This window comes from Lissotriton helveticus, chromosome 1_1 (assembly GCF_964261635.1).
Source record: "Lissotriton helveticus chromosome 1_1, aLisHel1.1, whole genome shotgun sequence".
Classification (NCBI taxonomy): domain Eukaryota; kingdom Metazoa; phylum Chordata; class Amphibia; order Caudata; family Salamandridae; genus Lissotriton; species Lissotriton helveticus.
This window is the reverse complement of record NC_136057.1, coordinates 1,127,681,762-1,127,700,723: the sequence shown is the minus strand read 5'-3', so window position 1 is coordinate 1,127,700,723 and position 18,962 is coordinate 1,127,681,762. Positions and strand designations below refer to the sequence as shown.

The window sequence follows — 18,962 nt, the reverse complement described above, 5'->3', positions numbered from 1 at the left end:
CTGGAAGGTATATTCAAAGAACAGAAGGCTCCTGACAATGGCCTGAACTTAGTTATTACCCTTACAATGCATGTTGTTAATGAGATCTCATAAGTGTACATGGAAGGGTGGGTGCACTGAAGCAATGGATCACTTACATTTCAGATTACTTTTGTTAGGGCAAGTTTAAAGTGGAATGTAAATTGCCAGGCTTCAGGGTTTGGGGAGAAAAGGAGGCGGTCGCTACTAATGCTTCTCTTCATTCTAGTCTAAACCTCTGCTATGATGGTTTCTGGATTGGCTTTGAAGGTGGTATCTCCCAGTCCCTATCGGTTTAGATACTCTAGTGGTTGGGTATAACATAAAACATTTCTCAGGTTCTGCTCATTTTAGCCGGTTATTTTTAAAACATGTACTTGTACTGATATAAATTGTGATATGATCATTATGGGCAGAAGTGTGGGCCTATATGTTAAATGGAGGGGACAAGAATGATGCCTTTTGGTTTGAGAGAGGTGACTGTCTGTTAGTCATCGAGGAGCCATGGAGTGTAACAGTCCCACTGTGCATGGTAACAGTAGGCTTATCGAGGTATAACGGTCTAAAGGAATGCTCAGAGTGACAATTTGATGACAGAAAAGGATGTTCTTTATGTAACAAAACAATAACCTGTCTATTAGCTTTCTTTCACATGAGCAGAAATCTGTTTCACTAATACAACGTTCTTGTTTTTTTATTAGATACAGCTCAGTACTACAGAGTTTGTTATGGCCTCTTTGTGACTTAAATTTGGGTCCTCTCAACCGTCTCCTTCCAAGATGACTGATGGCAAACTTGTAAGACCTTGCCTACACGAGGCAGTGAAAATATGTGACTTCTTGTGTGCTTCATTCCATGGTTTCTGAGGACTGATTGGGTGGCACAGTTGTGCAGTGAGAAGCTCATCTACATGGCAGCACCCGAACAGAGTTTTGGATCAACAACACTCATGTTTGGGTACAGGCACTGCTGGTGTCACCCTTGGTATTGATGGCTGAACCCAGACCACTATATCTGAGTAGAGGACTGCAGCCCTCACAACATATCTGAAGCTTCATTCGCCATTTCCCACAGGTGTGTGATCCTCCTCCAGTGTGTGGGAGATAGAGTGAAGCGGTGGTTGTCACAGCATGGTGATTGGAGAGGTATATGCAACGGAGTGTCCAGATGAACTGTGGAGAGCCAATCTACCATCTTGCCAATATTATTATTATATGTAATATCCACAACAACTTTTGGGGTATAGGATCTGTTATATTTACATACATAACCATGTCAACATAGAAACTGGAAATGCCACACTTTTCTGGGTTTTGCATTTCAAAACAGATCTAAGCATACAGGTCATAGGTCTGTTGGCCTTTTTCTGCCATTATGTTTTCTTTCTATACTCTGATGAAAAGAAATCTGGCCTCTTGATTCCGTCATCATGATCTAATTCTTGAGCCAACGTGTTCTCTATTTTCCTCAGATAATGCACTTCCTGACGAAACAGACTTCTAGTTACTTTATATGTATAAACTGGTTATTGGGGTGTCTTCGTTTGTTAACACGGATGTTAAACTCAATTGCCTTTGTATCCTCTCCGATTGAGTTACTGACGTGCTATTTACAAATGAAAAGTCCGAAGGTGCTGCAAAATTCCTGGGAAGGACTGGCGGTCCTGCAAAAAGCTGGTACAGGAGCACATCTTAGTATGCAAGCAGGGGTAGCAAATCACTTTATGAGAGTACATGACACTATTGGGAAAACATTATAATTATCTGTGCAGAGCTTGGGGCAGCTTGGGATGCTAATGATAGGACAGTGGAGATTATATTTTTAAATATTAGCAAAACAATCGTGATGGCACTATGTGCATTTTTTATGTCTTTTTTTACTTTTTAACATACTTTTTTAATTTATTTACTGAATTGTCATTGCTATCAAAGATATAAATTAGGTTGCATTGAAAAAATGTGAATATATATTTCCTATATATAATATAAGAGGTACTCACGAAGGTGTCAACAAAGGAGCAGAAACTGAACAAATGCCAACTCCAAATCGTTGCCGAAATCCCATTTCTTGTTCTTCCCTCCTGAAATGATCATGTTCTGACCTGACGTAAAATTGCTATGTCTTAGGGGAAAGAGAATATTGTGTGCAGCCACCTTACTTCTCAAAGATAGATATTAGATTGCTAAAAGCATAACGGTGTTGTATAAGTAGTCTATAAGAGGTTATCGGTGGTCTTAAGTTGCTCAAGAACACGCGTGGATAGCTGCGCACCCATTGCAGGGGTCCTGCAGCCAGCAAAAAGCAGAAGGTAGTTTCTACATTTCAACCATTTGTAGTTGGTTGAATAATGCACGTCTGGGACTCGATCAGTCTGTGACAGACAAGGTGTTGTTTGTAAGACTCACAAAAAAGCATCTTGTTTATCTGCATGTGGCACGAAATGCCCAAACACGTCCGTTTCACAATTACTATATCAGGACACGCTTCACACTTATTCTAACTGCTCTGAACCTGCATTCAATGCAGGCTGGTTCAAAGCTATTACTTAGGGGAATGTCTTCAGATTTCACAGGAAGTGATCACCCTTTTCATCGAGAATGATGAACAAAACTAGCTATTTACAGATGTCAGGCCTGAGGCTATAAGAGACCACTGGAATCTTGAGAAAGCACTGAAGATGGAGCAGTTCAGTAAGAAATTGGACCTCCTGGATGTTGACATCCAAAGAAGGGGGTTAGGTCAAGAAAGGACTCCACTTGCTTACGTGCCTGGTAGAGGGAGGCTGATACTCACGGTACATTTAACAACAAATGATCCCTCAAAGCCTTTTCCTGTGTATGTGATGAAGGAATATTTGCATGTAGCTGGCTTATTAACATGTAGTCCCACAATAGGTAACAGTAAAGTTCTCACCCCCGAAAGGAGGCAATCAAATAAACTCAAAGCACTGAGGGGGAGCCAGGAATGTTTGAAAGCAAGTGCTTTGGGTTCCCTTTCCTGTACACGGAAATTGAGAACCAAAAGCACCATTTTTTCAAATGCAAAGTTATACTTTCTATGCTCATTTCTTCCACCGTGCGTATTCAGTAGATGTTCACAGTCTCATAATTTGGGCACCATCAACATACTCACGGCAGACATGAGGAGATCGCCAGTGAACCGCGACGCCCTGCTGGCAGCATTTGTGAGCATACGCTGAAATACTCGTGCACAAACACTCACAATCCCCGCCAAGGTTACAGTTGCAAGTGTCTGTGTGGCAGTTTTTGACAAATGAGGTGACATCAATCTGTGAAAGAAAGAAGGATAAGTTTCTATTAAAGATTGTTTTTAAGTAGATCCAGTAATCTTACTTGTAGCTTTAGGGATCTGAGTTAACAGCGCCAGGTGAGACCAGATATATCCACGATATTGTCATATCCAGTGTCAATATGTTAATTGATAGCTTTCATTGGATTACAATATGGCTGTTTCACAGATACCTGCCCTTGTCAAATTATGTTTTGTCAGTCAATGATGTGCAGCAGGTGCATGAACAGCAAGTGGTAAAGGCACACTCAGTAAATGTTAACACAGGGTTAAAACAAGAGTTTCAATGCCCTTCTGCTGCTCAGCAAAGAAGTGCAACTCTTCTGTTTGTCATTATTAATTATCAACACCATGATTTTTTGCTTAAAAATGGGTTAAGGCAGCAGGGGCTGTATTACAGTAGGTGCCCCATGGTCACAATGGGAATGTGCTTCCATTTTGTGTCTGTTGGACTTGGCCCTTTTGGCAGGTTCACCCCGAAACTTTTTGCATTTTCCTAGCCTGTTTCTGTAACCTGGTGTTGGTGATTTTAGACATTTGTGGAAAAGGAGAGAGAAGGGACTCTCACTAGCAAACATACAATTTAACAGCTGCCCATGTATTTACTCAACATTAAAGCGCCTGGTAGTAAATAATTAATGATTCAATACCATATTGTAAAATTCACAAAACTTGGTTTTATTTATTATTTTTTCTATTCATTTTTCATATATATAAATATCTTGAATTGTTTTTCACTTCATTTTTTCATTTCATGATATATATTTTATACAAATATTAACACATTACAAACAAATTATATATACATAAAACGCACATAAACTCAAAATTGTGAGAGATAATTTTCGGTCGTTGTAACAGTGAGATAGGCAAAGCGGTGGAATGGAACTACGCGCGTTTCGGCCAATGGCCTTCGTCAGGAGACCGTCAATCCCAGTTAAAAATACATACAATGGTGTAACATACATTTGTAAGGTAAATGAATCGATGTATTCAAATCAAAATATAGTAGATATTCAGAGAATTCTAATTTCAGCAACTTCGATATATATCAATAAGGGCTCTAGCTTTTTTCGGTAGTATTAAATATTCAAGCAACAGCCTGATTTGATTTAGTTATGATCCTTTGAATATTTATTTGGTGTTGTTATCGGAATCAATGTATGGACGGTGTATATACAGAGCAGAACTGATTCTCAGAAACTTTTATACTCTGCCAAACAATTATTGTTCCACAAGGGCCCAGATTACTTGCTACACCGTCATTAAAGACCGATTACATTGTAAAAACATTAGTAAGGTTCGTCCACGGATGGAATCTTGTGTTTCTGATAGGGAGGTGAACGGAGGCTTCCGATTTTCTCTTTGATAAAGTTACATATGGCTCTCTATATCGGAGTGGCCTCTCCGTAACGGTGATAATCCTTTGTTTTCGGACAGACCTCGCGGTAGTAAAAGCAGGCAAAAGTGCTTTATGTTTGAGCTATTTATGCGTGCGAGATAACACGAGCCCGCGTATTTTTTGGAACTTTTGGACTTGGCCCTTTTGGCAGGTTCACCCCGAAACATTTTGCGTTTTACTAGCCTGTATCTGTAACCTGGTTTTGGTGATTTTAGGCCTCTGGGCACTTTTTCACTGTGGTCCAGAGTGAAGTGCGTGCGCTCTCTGTGTAGGTGTGGTGAGAGTTGCCTGCCCTCCCATAGGAATGCATGGGGATATGTGTGTCCATGGTAGTTCCTGATGTGTGGGGAGTGCAGGGTCGAGTTTGGTATGTGCGAACTCGTGAGATTAAATGCTGCGCGGTGATGTGTGCGGATGTATTGTGTCTAGTGGAGAAGAGCCACTTTTAGAAGTTGGCATGTCTGTGCAGTGAATGTGAATTGACTGTCTGGCTTGTGATTGGCTGGAGCTGGCTGGTGTCTCTGGCTCCAGGAGTCAGGATGGGTCTGCCCGGTGGTGAATGGGGAGATCTGCATGTTGATGGCAGGGAGGAGTTGCACCTGGGACCTGAATAGGGCTGGGCCTTCCCTCCACAATGCAGGCTCCACCCCCTGTGGTGTGTCTAATGACCCTGGCCAGAGTGGCCCAGGGGCAGTTCCAGGCCCCACCATTGCTCCCCGAGCACCATGTGGCTCCAGCATTACCACAGGTGTCTCCTGAAACTGAGGGCTTCAACGTGCTAGGTAATTCGTTTAGGTGTCAGAGTGCTCCAGGGACACCTGGTTATTTCAGAAGCCTAGATGGCTCCAAAATGTGGAACATTCGTCCCCAGGGCCAGTGAGAGCCCCTGCCGCAGTTTGCATTTTCCAGCTGCCCAGCAAGTAGTGGACAGCTGCACCGTTTAGGTTCTTCTTTATTTCAGGGGACCTGTTTTTGGTGAATCTAGAAGTGAGACGCAGATGGCGCACCCCTACCTTGGCCTTCCACAGTTGTGCAGCACTTAGTGCCAGCTGCAGTGTTTAGGCCTCCCGTCATTGTTCTCAACTGCCCAGCAAGTAGTGGGCAGCTGCAACGTTTAGGTTTGCGCAGATGGCACACCCCTGACTGGCGCTGTGTTGGCAGCGCGCCCTGACATTCTGGACACAGAGCATTTGAGCCCCCTTTTTGGAGATGGCCAGTTGGCCAAGGGGACCGGTAGATGTATAGGGTGCAAGGCCCTAATGTGATTTATGTGCTGAAGTGATTGTCGTGCTAGGAAATGTAATGCATTTAGTATGTTTTATGCACCCTGTTTTGATACCTCTAGATATGGTTGAGGCTTATGAGGTTGTTTTACCTATTGAGGTTTGTGTTAGTGAGATTGTACTTCACTGTGTGATTTACACCCCTAAATGTGAGTTATACTTAGGAGGTAGGGTCTAATGTGTTGAAACTAGTGAGGAGATTGCATAATGTATTTATGCAGGTGAGTCTGGCGTAGGATGTAATTCACGCCTGATGTGACTGTGTACAATGTAAAGTTATGTTACAGGTTGAGGTGGAGTACAATGATTACCAGTGGATACTGGTTGTAGGTTTATGATCTATTTTTACTTGTACCAATTTCTGCTAAGTGTTGATCCTGACAGTGGCCCAGGTGGCCCTGTCCTGTGTAAATAATCCCTTGTGAGTATTGCCCGTGCCAGTTGGCACAATGTATATTGTGTGATTACTATTTGATGTGTTTTGAGAATGCAAAGGCTATTTTTATATAACATTGTGTTGAGTTCCTTTTGTAGTGTGCCTGGGATGTTGTTGCTGTGTGCGGGCGCAAATGCTTTACACATTGTCTCCGGGATAAGCCTGACTGCTCCTGCCAAGCTACCAAGGGGGTGAGCAGGGGTTATCTTTGGCGTGTAACTCCCTTGCCCTGACTAGAGTGGTGGTTGCTGCCTGGCTTTGGCGCAAGCCTTAGCCAACCAGAATTCCCAGCTCTAACAGTGTTCCCCAGGGCACCTTGGAATTACAGAAGAGGGAGATAGACACTGTGCAGCCGTGTCTGTAATATAGATAGTGCTGGCACACATGAAGCACAAGTGCTATCTCAAGAGGATGTTCCCTGATTTGTATGGTGCATAACAACATGCAAATCAGGATATCTCTTTGCCTCTGTGTTGTATTGTGGACGCGGGTGCAAAAGTAAAGAAGCCGTCAGAAGGCACACTGCAAGTGCTCCACAAAAAGGTGGAGCACTGTCAGTGCATCCCCTGAGGGCAGTCACTCACTGCACCCACCTGCAAGGGGATCTCTAATCCCTCTAGAAAGTGCAGGCGGATGCCGCTTGCTTTGTGAAACACAGAGCGGCTTTGAAGCTGACGCTCTGAACTTCACTTGGATGTGCTTTCCCTGGGCAGAAAGAGTTTGCTGCTGCCCTGAGGGCAGCCCATTCAACATAATCGGCCGCACTTTCCCTGTTTGCACAATGTGCACCTGTTTGAAGGTGGCCTGTGGCGCAAACAAAGACAGTGTGCCCTTATTATAATATGGGCCCAGGTGTAATTTTTGTAAACACTACGCTATAATATCTCTTTGATTGTCAAGGAGTCTGTGCACTCTGGTGCTAGACAATTTCTGCAATGTTTGCAATACCTGGTACAAATATTGAAGGGGTACTACCCATGACTTTTGTGCCTTGTGTCAATGACATATGAATAAGTCATGCTGGCATACTGAGCACACTTTTTCTAATGCCTAAATTCATCAATAAGGCAATTCATGAGTTAATCATCCTAGAGTAGGTGGGACTTGGCATTTTTTTTGGTGTAAATTCGGAGCTCTGATGAATGTAAGATCACAAACGAGGCTGGTGATCAAATGAATACATTTAAATATAGTGAAACACAGTAGGCTCCACATAGAAGACAGAGAATGGTTACATTTTCAAATCATAAAGGTTAATCAAAGGTGAAACTTGTTTACAAATGCAAAATTATCAAATCAATACATGAATGCGTTAGTAAATATAAAGTTCAATCAATCAAAATCGTATAATAGGAGGACAACTATTATAAATTTGCCTCAAATGAACATTTCAGTAAAATCAGTCTTCCCGTAAAGAGAGTACTCTAAATCTCTTACTCTGCGCTTCTCATTAAGTATCCTATAAGTGTTCGGGAAATTTTCTGAGAGAGTTCTGAACTCTAAACTAGTCTGCACTAGCTTACATCACACAATTCTAGCATTTGCTACACCTACACATGGTTCTCATGAAATGCTCAAATCAGGTTAAAAGATAATGAAACAATCTCAAGTTTCTTTTTCCCAGGACCCTCCACAAAACAGCTTCCCTAAGCATCCTTTTAACTTGTAATTATCTGCAACAAAACAACAATGCTACTGAGTACTCTGCAGATGTACTGCTGCAATCAATGAGGGCATCCTCCAATTATCATGTAAAAGAAAGTATTTCACAAGTCAAGGAAAGCAAAAGCAGATTGTGTTTGTTAATTGGAACTTCAGCTTTCTATAGAAACAAAATACACACTGTGACATGATCAAAATGGCAACCGGACGTTAGTCATTTTAAAATGAAAGCCTACATCTGTTATGGTCAATCTAAGCATGAATAATACACAGTTAATAGCATTTGTGTTTTTACAGGTTAATCTCGATAAACTGCAAAATGATTAATATAAAAAAAACCTTTAAAGACTACCATCCATGTTTTTTAACAGCCAAACAATAAGGCATGCACCTGTCTTTCCCTTGAATCCTACTTTTGGTTTAATACCTTTATCAAAACAAATACACATGAAAACATACCATATATGCAGATGCTCAGAGAATGATTGCTGTTTATTACTGTTGTTGAATGTGGGGAGAAGCAACACGACTTGCTCAACTCTGCTCTTGTGAGACATGGTATCTTCCCACTCTCAAGAATTAGAGTATGTAGCATATTACACTCTACACATCTGCCTATATGCTTTATGTGTGTGCGTGCATGTGTGGTGTGTGTGCACTCATTCGCTCGTGTGTGTGTTTTGTGCAGGGCACTTCCCTTATGCTAAAACATTCCTATGCTTGTATTTTTGTTTCTTCCTGATTATTTTCGAATATTCTCTTCTCAGGGGATGTTATGTTTCAATAGCTTTACAGCTTTTCTGCCTATGCCAGTTTTTGAAGGCCCTTGCCATCATTATAGACCCATGCCTGAAGCTCGGACCTATAACTCGGGTTCTGGACCTTTAAACCCTGTCAGGAGAATATAATGCTTAATTGTTTTCATGTAAAGTAAATCAAGTGTAAACATTCTCGTACCAGTCAGTGTCTGTAATTAGCTGACTATAAAGGAACAGCTTCTACAATCTCTCCACTCCACAGAAAGACAGAAAGTGTTTCTCAGCAAAGCAAAGGATGTGTTTTTATAATGTTCTACAAACAATGCAATACAATATAGATTTGTAGACCACACTGCTGCATCCGAAGAGGCGTCCCGGCGCAAGCAGCTTTAAGGTGTACTAGGAGATTAGGTCAAGATCAGATGCGGGACACCTAACTATCAAACAAGTAATCCTTTAGAAGTTTACGAAAGACTGATTCAGAGGGTGCAAAGTGGAAGTTTGAAGGCAAAGAGTTCCATAGTTTGGTGGTTAATTGGGAAAAGGAACAACCACCTCTTCTTGCCTTGCTGACCCTGGGAACATGTAGAAGTTTTTGTCCATGGGAGTGAAGTGCTGTCTCCTGATGGTAGTAATGCAATCTTATCCTTAGCTAGCAGGGGCCTTTTTGATTGCACGCTCTGTAGGCGAATGTTAGGGTTTTTATTTATTGTGGCTACTAATGGGCAGCCAATTAAGCATGCGCAAGGGAGCTGTGACAGAGGAGCAAGCTCGAATCTTCAGAATCAGCTGGGTTGCTGCATTCGAAATAATGTGCAGGTGGTGCAATAGGATGTTAGACCTAAGTATAGGCTGTTTGTGTAATCTAGTTTTTTTTTTTCACAACTGTGTTTATTAAGGGTTTCAGGCAAATCATACATACAGTACTCCATAGCCAGGAGGACACTGCCAGTGGAAAACACATAATAGAATGCATGAACAGCCTAGACATTCAACTAACCCCCCACCCACCGTCCCGCCCCCAGCCAACAACCCCAAAAAGAAAAAAAAAAAAAAAAAAAAACCCCGACTACCCACCCCTTATCCCACCCTAACCCAGTGCACGTGATCACCATCAGCTGCAGCATATAGTGTAAAGCACAATAGGCGTCCTGGAGCCACCTAGGCCCCGAGGTCACTGCCGGTAGGCAGTCCATCATCCAGATCAACGGGAGGATCCAATGGCAAGTCTCTGTATTCTGCCCACTGCTTCCAGATCTTGTAATGTTTGCGGGGGCAGCCCCTGGCCTCAAACACAGGCAATTCCAGTCCCATAAGAAAATCTAGTCCCGCCCTCCATGCGCTGAGTGGGGGGGCGCGGTCACTCTTCCACGCCTTTGCCAAATCCCGTTTGGCGACCGTCAGGCCCAACAGAAGGAGGTGACGCTTATAGATGTTACCCCCTACTTGATCCATGATATGTAAAAGACCTAGTCTGGGCGTGCGAGGAAGGTCCCAGTGCAGCACCTCTGACAAGCAAGACCAAACCCCACTCCAGAATCGAGTCAGACCCACACACGACCACACAGTATGCAGCAGCGTACCGCTCTCCGTCCCACAACGCAGGCATACAGGGGTGGCAATGAGGCCAGCCTTCCACAGTCTCTCTCTGGTGTAATAGGCCCGATGCAGGTACTTGAACTGTATAAATCGGAGTCTCACAGCGATGGCTGCCCCACGGGGGGACTCCAGTGCCTCCCTCCAATCATCCTCATCCAAGGGGCCAACATCTACTTCCCAGGAGGCCTTCAACGACAAGAGGGAAGAGGAGCAGTGAGTAATTAAGGTTTGATAAATTTTGGAGACTTTTTTATCCCCCAGATCCCCCATGAAGAGCTTGGCTTCAACGGGGCTAAATTCTGGGAGTTGGTCTAACCCCACTAGACTCGGCGCGAGAGCGTGACGCAGTTGTAAGTATTTAAAAAATTGGGTCTTGGGCATGTCGAATTCGGTGCTAAGGGCTTGAAAGGTTTTAAGAGTAGTCCCAGTAAGGACATGGCCTAGCGTCGAGATCCCAATAGAGTCCCATCCACTAAACCCCGACAGTGAGGCAAGTGCAGGGAGCCGGCCATTGTTCCAGAGTGGCGTTTCCGCTGTTAGGCGACCCCACCAGCCCATACGACGTAGCACCTGTCTCCAAAGCATGAAAACCACCTGAGTAGCCTGCGGCAGCTTCCGCCGCCGGCTGGCCGAGTATAACAGCGTGTGGAGCGTGGCATCCCCCATAAGAAAGCGTTCCAGGGCGTATGCCGGGTCATCACGCCCACCGTACCACCACTCATTCAGAACCAGCAGATGAGAGGCTTGGTAGTAGGATAGTATGTCTGATGTAGCGAGACCGCCACAGTACGTGGACAGGAAACAAGTCCGCAGTGCCACTCTGGAGGCACCCCCTGCCCACAGGAAACGTCCCAGTACCGAATTCACGCGACGGAACCATTGTGGGTCAACCCTATATGGGAAGTTCTGAAGCTGGTAAAGGAGTCTAGGGAGGGCGACCATCTTAAAAATCGCCGACCTGCCATAGATGTTAAGGGGCATGCGAGACCAGGTCTTGACGTCCGACTGAACTCTGTCCCACACCGGCAACACATTGCGCTCCCATGCAACCGCGGCAGATTCAGACAGGAAAACTCCCAGGTATTTTAGACCACCAACCGCGACTTGCAAGGCCGAGGCCCAGGGGAACACCTCCGATCTCCCGCCCAGCACCCATAAAGTCGATTTACGCGGGTTAAGGAAGAGTCCCGACACTTCACCAAAAATACGCATTATGTCTAGGATCCGCGGGCCAGAATGGTGAAGGTCTGTCAGAAAGAAGAGGACATCGTCTGCGTATAACGCAATCCTGTCCGAGAGTCCAGCTCCCCACACAAAGCCCCGAAGTTGTGCATCAATGCGCACCCACGCGGCCAATGGTTCCATGACCAAGGCAAAAAGGTACGGGGAGAGGGGGCACCCCTGGCGAGTCCCCCTGGCAACTGGGAACTTCTCCGACACAGCCCCCGAAACACGCACCGAGGCGGTGATGTCTGTGTATAGAAGCCGGACATACGAGACAAAAATTGGACCGAGGTTGAGTCGCGGCAAAAGAGCGAAGAGATAAGTCCAATTGACTGAATCGAATGCCCTATCGATGTCCGCTAGTAGAAGCGCCGCTTGTTCTCCCGTCGCTCCCATCGCATCGACGGCCACCTGCGCGCGCCTGATATTGTGACGCGTCGCCCTACCGGGCATAAAGCCCGCTTGATCCGGGTGGACTAAATCCACCATATACGGGAGGAGGCGGTTCGCCAACGCCTTGGCCAACAATTTGGCCTCAAAGTTGATCAAGGATATGGGACGATATGACTCGTGTCTGTCGGGTGGTCTGCCTGGTTTCTGAAAAACCACAATTTCTGCCTGACGCCAGTCAATCGGCAGGCTACCACATTCCCGCGCTGCCTCTAGTGCCCGCCTATAATGCGGCCCCAGCTGCAAGTGGAATTTCTTATAAAATTCGCTGGGAAATCCGCTCGGTCCGGGCGCCTTGCCAGTGTTGAGTTGACCCAATGCATCGCCTAGTTCCTCCGCCGTCAAGGGGAGATCAAGGGCGGTCTTGGCTTCGTCTGTAATCGCGCGAGGGGGAAGGTCAGCGATGAACTTGTCAATAGCCTCCGGCGGGAGACTGTCCCGAGGGGCATATTGTATCGCATAATAGCGAGCGAAGCTCGCCGCAATGGCAGCCGGATCCATCATGGCCAACCCGTCTTCGTCCACGAGGCCCGGCACAGTAACCGGCTGCAGTGTTTGTTGGCACAATCTATGGAGCATGGTGCAAGATTTGTCGCCCCATTGGTAGACCCTGCTCCTCGTAGCCAGCCAGGCCAGTCGCGCCTCGTCAAGTAAAACTGAGGCGTAAGATTGCTGCGCTTGCAGGAGCAGCCTGAGAGCTACCCCATTACCGTCAGTCCGACACCGAGCTTCCAACACCCCTACTCTATCTGACGCCGCCACTATAGCCTCACGACGACGTCGACGGGCTGCAGCACACCAAGCTATGTCGACGCCTCGCAACGTGGGCTTCATGGCCTCCCAGACCATCACCCCATCAATCTCCTCAGTCAGGTTCTCGTGCCAGTAGTGGGCAATCGCTCCGCGCATGTGAGTAGTATAGTCTGGTTGCTGGAGATGCCACGAGGACATCCGCCACCGAAACGGCTGGGGCGACCTGTGCAGCGTGATCTGTACTACGACTGGGGAGTGGTCCGACAGCCCACGAGGCTGAATCACGGCCTGCTTCACTCTGTCAAGAAAGGCCCCCGGCACAAACACACAGTCTAGTCGGGAGAAGGAGCCATGCACAGCAGAGACATATGTGTACTCACGCGACCTGGCATGCAAATGCCTCCAGACATCCACCCAGCCCAGCCCATCAACCATCGCCTTCAAGCGAGTAGGGGAGGTGGCCACCGCAGTTTCCTGCAGCCTTCGCCGATCCAGGCACACATCTACCACATCGTTCCAGTCACCACCTATCACAGCCAAAGAGTCCGGAATCTCAGCCCACAACGCAAAGAGGCGCTCAGCCAGGGACCATTGTAGAGGAGGAGGGGCATACACACAGCCAAACACCACCGGCTCCGCGCCTATCACCCCTTTGACAAAGACATATCGACCCTGGGGATCCAGCCAATGACGCTCGTGGGTATAGGACAGTCTCCTGTGTATAAGGATGGCCACCCCTCTCGAACCTCTAGAAAATCCCGCATGAAACACTTGAGTGTAGCCAAAGCGCTGTAAGCTTAGCACCTTTGTTCCCAACATATGTGTCTCCTGCAATAGCATGACATCAGCTGAGTCTCTCTTGCCCCAGCGCAACACTGCCCCACGCTTAATTTTGTCCAACATCCCCCTCACATTCCAGCTTAAAATTCTCATAGATCCACTAGTAGGTGTCAATTGTGCGGGATCAGCCATTGTCCTGACGAAAAAGTCTCAGAAAGCCCCAGGACCCAGCCCAGGCACCCTGTAGCATGCAAATCACTGTAGCCAAAATCACGTGCATCCCATCCAACACCCCCCCAGCCCTCCCAGCTCCCCCAACTGACACAACCCCACAAACCACCCAACACCCAATACTCCGCCTCCCCCCACCCCTATACCTCATGAAACCTTGAAGTACCTGTCGCGGCATGGGGAGCTTCGGGCCCAAAACATAGCGCCCAAAACCACCCATACCAATGGATCCCACTACACCCCCCAAACTAACGGGAACTACCCTTCGGGGCCGCCTCCCAACGTGAGAGGACAAGGCTGCCCATATGTCAACACCCCGAGCCCCAATGAACCACTAGTGACCTGTAACACGGTCAGGGCGAGGCAATCAGGCCTCACCAACAGCGCCCCACCTGAGACAAACCAATGTCTGGGTCTCACCACCCCTGGCGTTAGTTCCTCGGCCATCGCGGCAGTTGCTCCGGGCCTCTCGGATAGTCCACTGATGAAAAGAGAACTGACTTAGGAAATGGAGGTCTCATGATCATCAAAGCCCTTTCCCGGACTGATCAGTGTCGGACTGTACACCATCCCGCGGGGCGCTCCCGGAATGGGAGCGTCTCCGCGACCGAGATTTCCCGCGTCTTTTACCCCTAGTGGAGGAGTCACTCCTCTCCTGCGACGATCCACGTGATGGCCCTGGGTTCAGGCCCGGTTGGGCGTTCGGCCGGAGCCGGATAGTCTCATCCGTCCAACCATACACTGCCTCTGGAGTATCGAAAAAGTGAGTCTTGGACTGGAAAACGACGCGTAGACGGGCCGGGTAGAGCAGTGAATAAGGAATCTTCAAACCCCGGAGCTTGGCTTTCGCATCTTGGAAGGAGCGACGCTGCTGCTGCACTTGTCTGGTATAGTCCGGGAAAATCATGATCTTATGATTATCGAACAGCAACGCGTCCGTGGCCCTTGCTTCTCGAAGTATGGTATCCCTATCGTGAAAGTTGAGGATTTTTGCGATGATTGGGCGCGGTCGTTCTCCCACAGGCGGTTTCTGCATCAGGGCTCTGTGGGCCCGTTCGATCACAAAACAGCTCGAGAGGACATCCGGGGGGAGCCAACCTTCTAGCCAACGCGTCAAGAACGCATCTATGGGCCCCTTCTCGCAATCCTCCGGAAAGCCAATGAAGCGTAGATTATTCCTGCGCGCTCGCCCTTCTGCATCCTCAACTCGGAGTGCCAGACCCCTCTGAATCTTGTCCATCTCCGCCACTTTCTTCTTCAGGGCACCAACATCATCTTCCACTCCCGTGATCCTGGTTTCAGCCTCCGTGATGCGAGCAACCGCGTTTCGAAGGTCCTGGCGCAGAAGCATGACATCAGCCCCAACGGCCCCGATCTTGGCGTCCAGTGAGTCCCTGGATTGCGTGATGGCCGCCATCAGGGCCGCGTTGTCAGGTCCCGCGTTCTGGCTGCCACCCGAGGCTCCTGACCCCCCGCTGGGTCCGGTAAACTTGTCGATTGGACCTTGCTTGTTGGGTCCAGCGCCGCCCCCACCTCTTGTCATGATCAGGGGAAGTCGGGCGAACCCCTCCGCACCCGCAGTAAAGTAGACGTAGAATGCACTCGGGGGCTTAGCTGCACACCGCAGGTGGACACATCAAATCAGGGGGCACTCACAGTTCTCTGCGTGTCGCAGTCGGATCAGGCCACAGTCCACTCCTGGGCAGCAGGCGCGATCCCCAGGCTGGCGGGGATAGGTTGCACTGGACACTGCCTGCCACCGATCCACTGCCCAGCCAGCACAGCCGCAGGATCCGTAACAGTCCAGTCGCAGAGGGGCCCTCGACCCCACGCGCCACTGACCACAGCGTCGGCTCCCCCGACAGATAGCCAAAGACGGTTGCGCCAGGCGGGGACCGCCAACCTCAAGGTCCCGGCGTCCAGAGGCCCAGCAGAGCACAGCACCACTCCGGTGTCCCCGGGGGCCAGGTCCCCCAGTCGTCACAGCAAAGGCAGTCCGGGGAGCCCTCCGTCACGTCCCCGGGAACCAGGCAGCCTCAGTCCCAGGCAAGGGAATTGTACCTCCGGACCCACGCCACCAAAAGGGGGGCCAACCCACAATGCAGATGGGCCGCAGTCACGGGGGGTCTCCCGTGGCACCCCCTCCTCACGACGAATGGCGTCCTGTGGCAAGAGCTCGGTCCACCAACCCCAGGGGCACCCAGCGCCGACTCACCACCTCCCAGGCGCGGGTCAGCTCAGCGTCTCCAAAATCGAGGCCCCGGCTTCCCGGGGTCAGCATAGGCCGCAGCGGCACCGGAGCTTCCAGGGGCCACCCCGGCGTGGGAGTCCGCTCCACTGGTCACCGCCGCAGCTCCTTTCACCTCCGGTGTCGCAGGCACCAATCAGGAAGGCTTCCCACCGGTCCGACCAGCGGCCGCCAGCCGATGCCTCGAAAATTGAGGTCCCGGCTCCGCCCGCCGGCCCCAGGCCGCACCACTCCACATCCGATGTCGGCTCACCAGAGCAGCCGGGGGGACAGCGCGCCTCACCGGACAGGTCCAGATGCTGCCAGGGACAATCGCCACTCAGGTAGGGCAGGTAGCGGGCTCGGGGGTCAGGATAAATGGTAGGATTGTGTCAGGGCAGGCGGGAGCTCTACAACGCTGCGACCGCCATCATCGCCCGGCAAGCCACGCCCCCGTAATCTAGTTTTGATGTTACCAGAGCGTGAATAATAGATTTATGGCTTTCCTCCAGGATCAACTGGATCATCTTCCTCACCGATTTCAGCATGAGGAAACAGCTGGCATGCACAGCTCTAACCTGAGGTTCAAAGGATAGGATGGAGTCAAATTTGACCCCAAGATTTCTTACCACTGATTAAGTATTTTACAAGCAGTTACACAGAACAGTACAGTGTTTTACATACTGTTTTAATAAACAGTTCCTTGTTTGGAAAAAAAACTAGTTTTTCAAGAAAACTCCCTCAAAATAAACATCTATGAAGTTTTTGGTGAAATTATGTAACCAGTCCTCAGGTTTAGTTACATTACCAGAACTTCTAGTTGACACCATATAACTCAGTTTCCTGTTATTTCTAATGCATAACTGAGGAATATAGTCATATTGGAGGGCTCAACTCACACCGTAACTCATACCATGGCCATGTTCAATACACCCCTTGCCTGAAGCCAAGTTAAAAAAGGGCTGCAGCAAAACATGGGAAGGACATGAATTATGTTGGGTAATGCACTTTGCTTACCATAACTGACAACTATAAATGCATATGCAATGTGCTTGAATAAGGTGCCATGCGATTTCTTAAAATACCTTAATAGTGAACTGTGACCAATGACAATTTTGAGTAAGAAATGTAAATTTCCTTGGCAAAAGTTCAATACTATATAGAATAGATGTCTACATTTTTAAACTTACATGCATTTGGATGTCACAATTTGTTTCCAATAAATTCTTTTAAAGGAAGGCAGTGAGGTGTGACCATGTTGACCCCTTTGGTATATTTATACCTAATGTTCTTTTGAATTTTCATTCCAGAGCTATCTAAAGATACATGTAACTCAATTGAAGCTTTTTTAGATTAATGATATCTAAATTATGTTTTTTTTTTATATTTCAAATGATGGAAGAACAACATTCCATACAAATCTATGCTTTTTTGTGTTACATTATGGGGTGGTAAGTTGGGAGATGACAAATAAGAATCTCCCATCTGAACAAGAGTGTTCACAGAAAAATACATTTCTTGAATATCACTTCTTAGAAGCATTCTGAAAAAACAATAACCAAGCATGGGATTTGAACACATGTTTGAAAAACAATAACCAAGCATGGGATTTGAACACATGTTTGAAGAAAAATAATAACCAAGCATGGGATTTGAACCCATGTTTTCTACTGCCATATGTTAAATAGTTTCAATTTCAATTTCTACGTTTATTTTTCTCATTTTATACCTTGTCAGCGCCACATAAAACTTTTCCATGCCATTTCACAGCTATCATTCACTTTTAAAAATGACAAGACCTGGTTTACAAACTTTTTGTTGCAATTTAGTGGTAATAAGGTTTGTGAATTGCAGACTATATTCAGAGATTTGCAAAGGGCACTTACAATTGTCATAAATACTATATTAGACTTTACATAATCATGACATGTGTGTTAGTAGTGCGACAGGGCATGTTAAAGGGTGGCCTATCCTACTAAATTAGATGAATACTCACAAACATTTACTTTTCATTTCAATCACATAGGTTGTTTTTCATTGTAGAGCAGCTTGGAAGACCACAAGTGGCTTTCCAGACTGGGAAATAGGAGGTGGTTTCTGCACAGAACAAGCATGTAAATTGTCCCACCATTCAACCTAAGAATAGATAGGCAGATCTTCTAACCTCTAAAATCAGCATGAATACATGTTGCTAATTTAGTGTGGATGTTCAGTCGTATTTGAGGCAATTTTGTGAATCCCATAAAAGTTGTAAATCAATTTCAAATGCATTAGTAATTCTAGTGAGGAAGACCCTTGCTGTCAAGGTCATCGTTCGGAAGGCGTCAGGACAGAATAGCTCATCAATTGTTTTGGGGATTTTCTCTCAACATTCTACCTAACCTGTTCCAAACAATGTGGCTGTCTCTCACAGTCATAGAATTAAGTTCATTCCTTTGTGGAGCTAAGGATCCATGATTTCTGTAAGCAAAGGTAAGTCTGATAGCCCCATTATCCCATCAATAATATTCATTGCATTCAATTCCCACTACCAGCAAGAAAATCGGACAGCGTAGTCCTTTTTATTTATAATCATGGACAAATGACTATAACAGACGAGTATAGGAAAGATGTTAACAAAAACCTACTGAAAGTGTTCGCTGATTGCGATGCCTTAGTAACAATCAATGAAAGTGTAGCAGCCACTTTTGACATTTCCACTTACCACATTACGGCAGAGAGCAAACACATCACTGTACAAAATAGAGCACTCCTTCTTTGCATAGGGGAACTTGCTCTGGTGCACTTCACAAGGCCTTATAGTCTCATTTGGGCTTCTACACTGTATAGG

General features: G+C 46.9%; 1 protein-coding gene across 1 annotated transcript in view; it reads right to left on the bottom strand.

The window, feature by feature from the left end:
- Positions 1 to 18,962, bottom strand: part of OTOGL (otogelin like) — a 1,067,300-nt gene that overhangs the window by 421,020 nt on the left and 627,318 nt on the right. Inside the window, exons 29-30 of the mRNA XM_078649280.1 lie at positions 18,837 to 18,953; positions 3,151 to 3,307 (exon numbers count right to left, since the gene is read on the bottom strand). Of these exons, the coding sequence (XP_078505406.1) occupies positions 3,151 to 3,307; positions 18,837 to 18,953 (274 nt within the window). The remainder of the gene's footprint in view (positions 1 to 3,150; positions 3,308 to 18,836; positions 18,954 to 18,962) is intronic.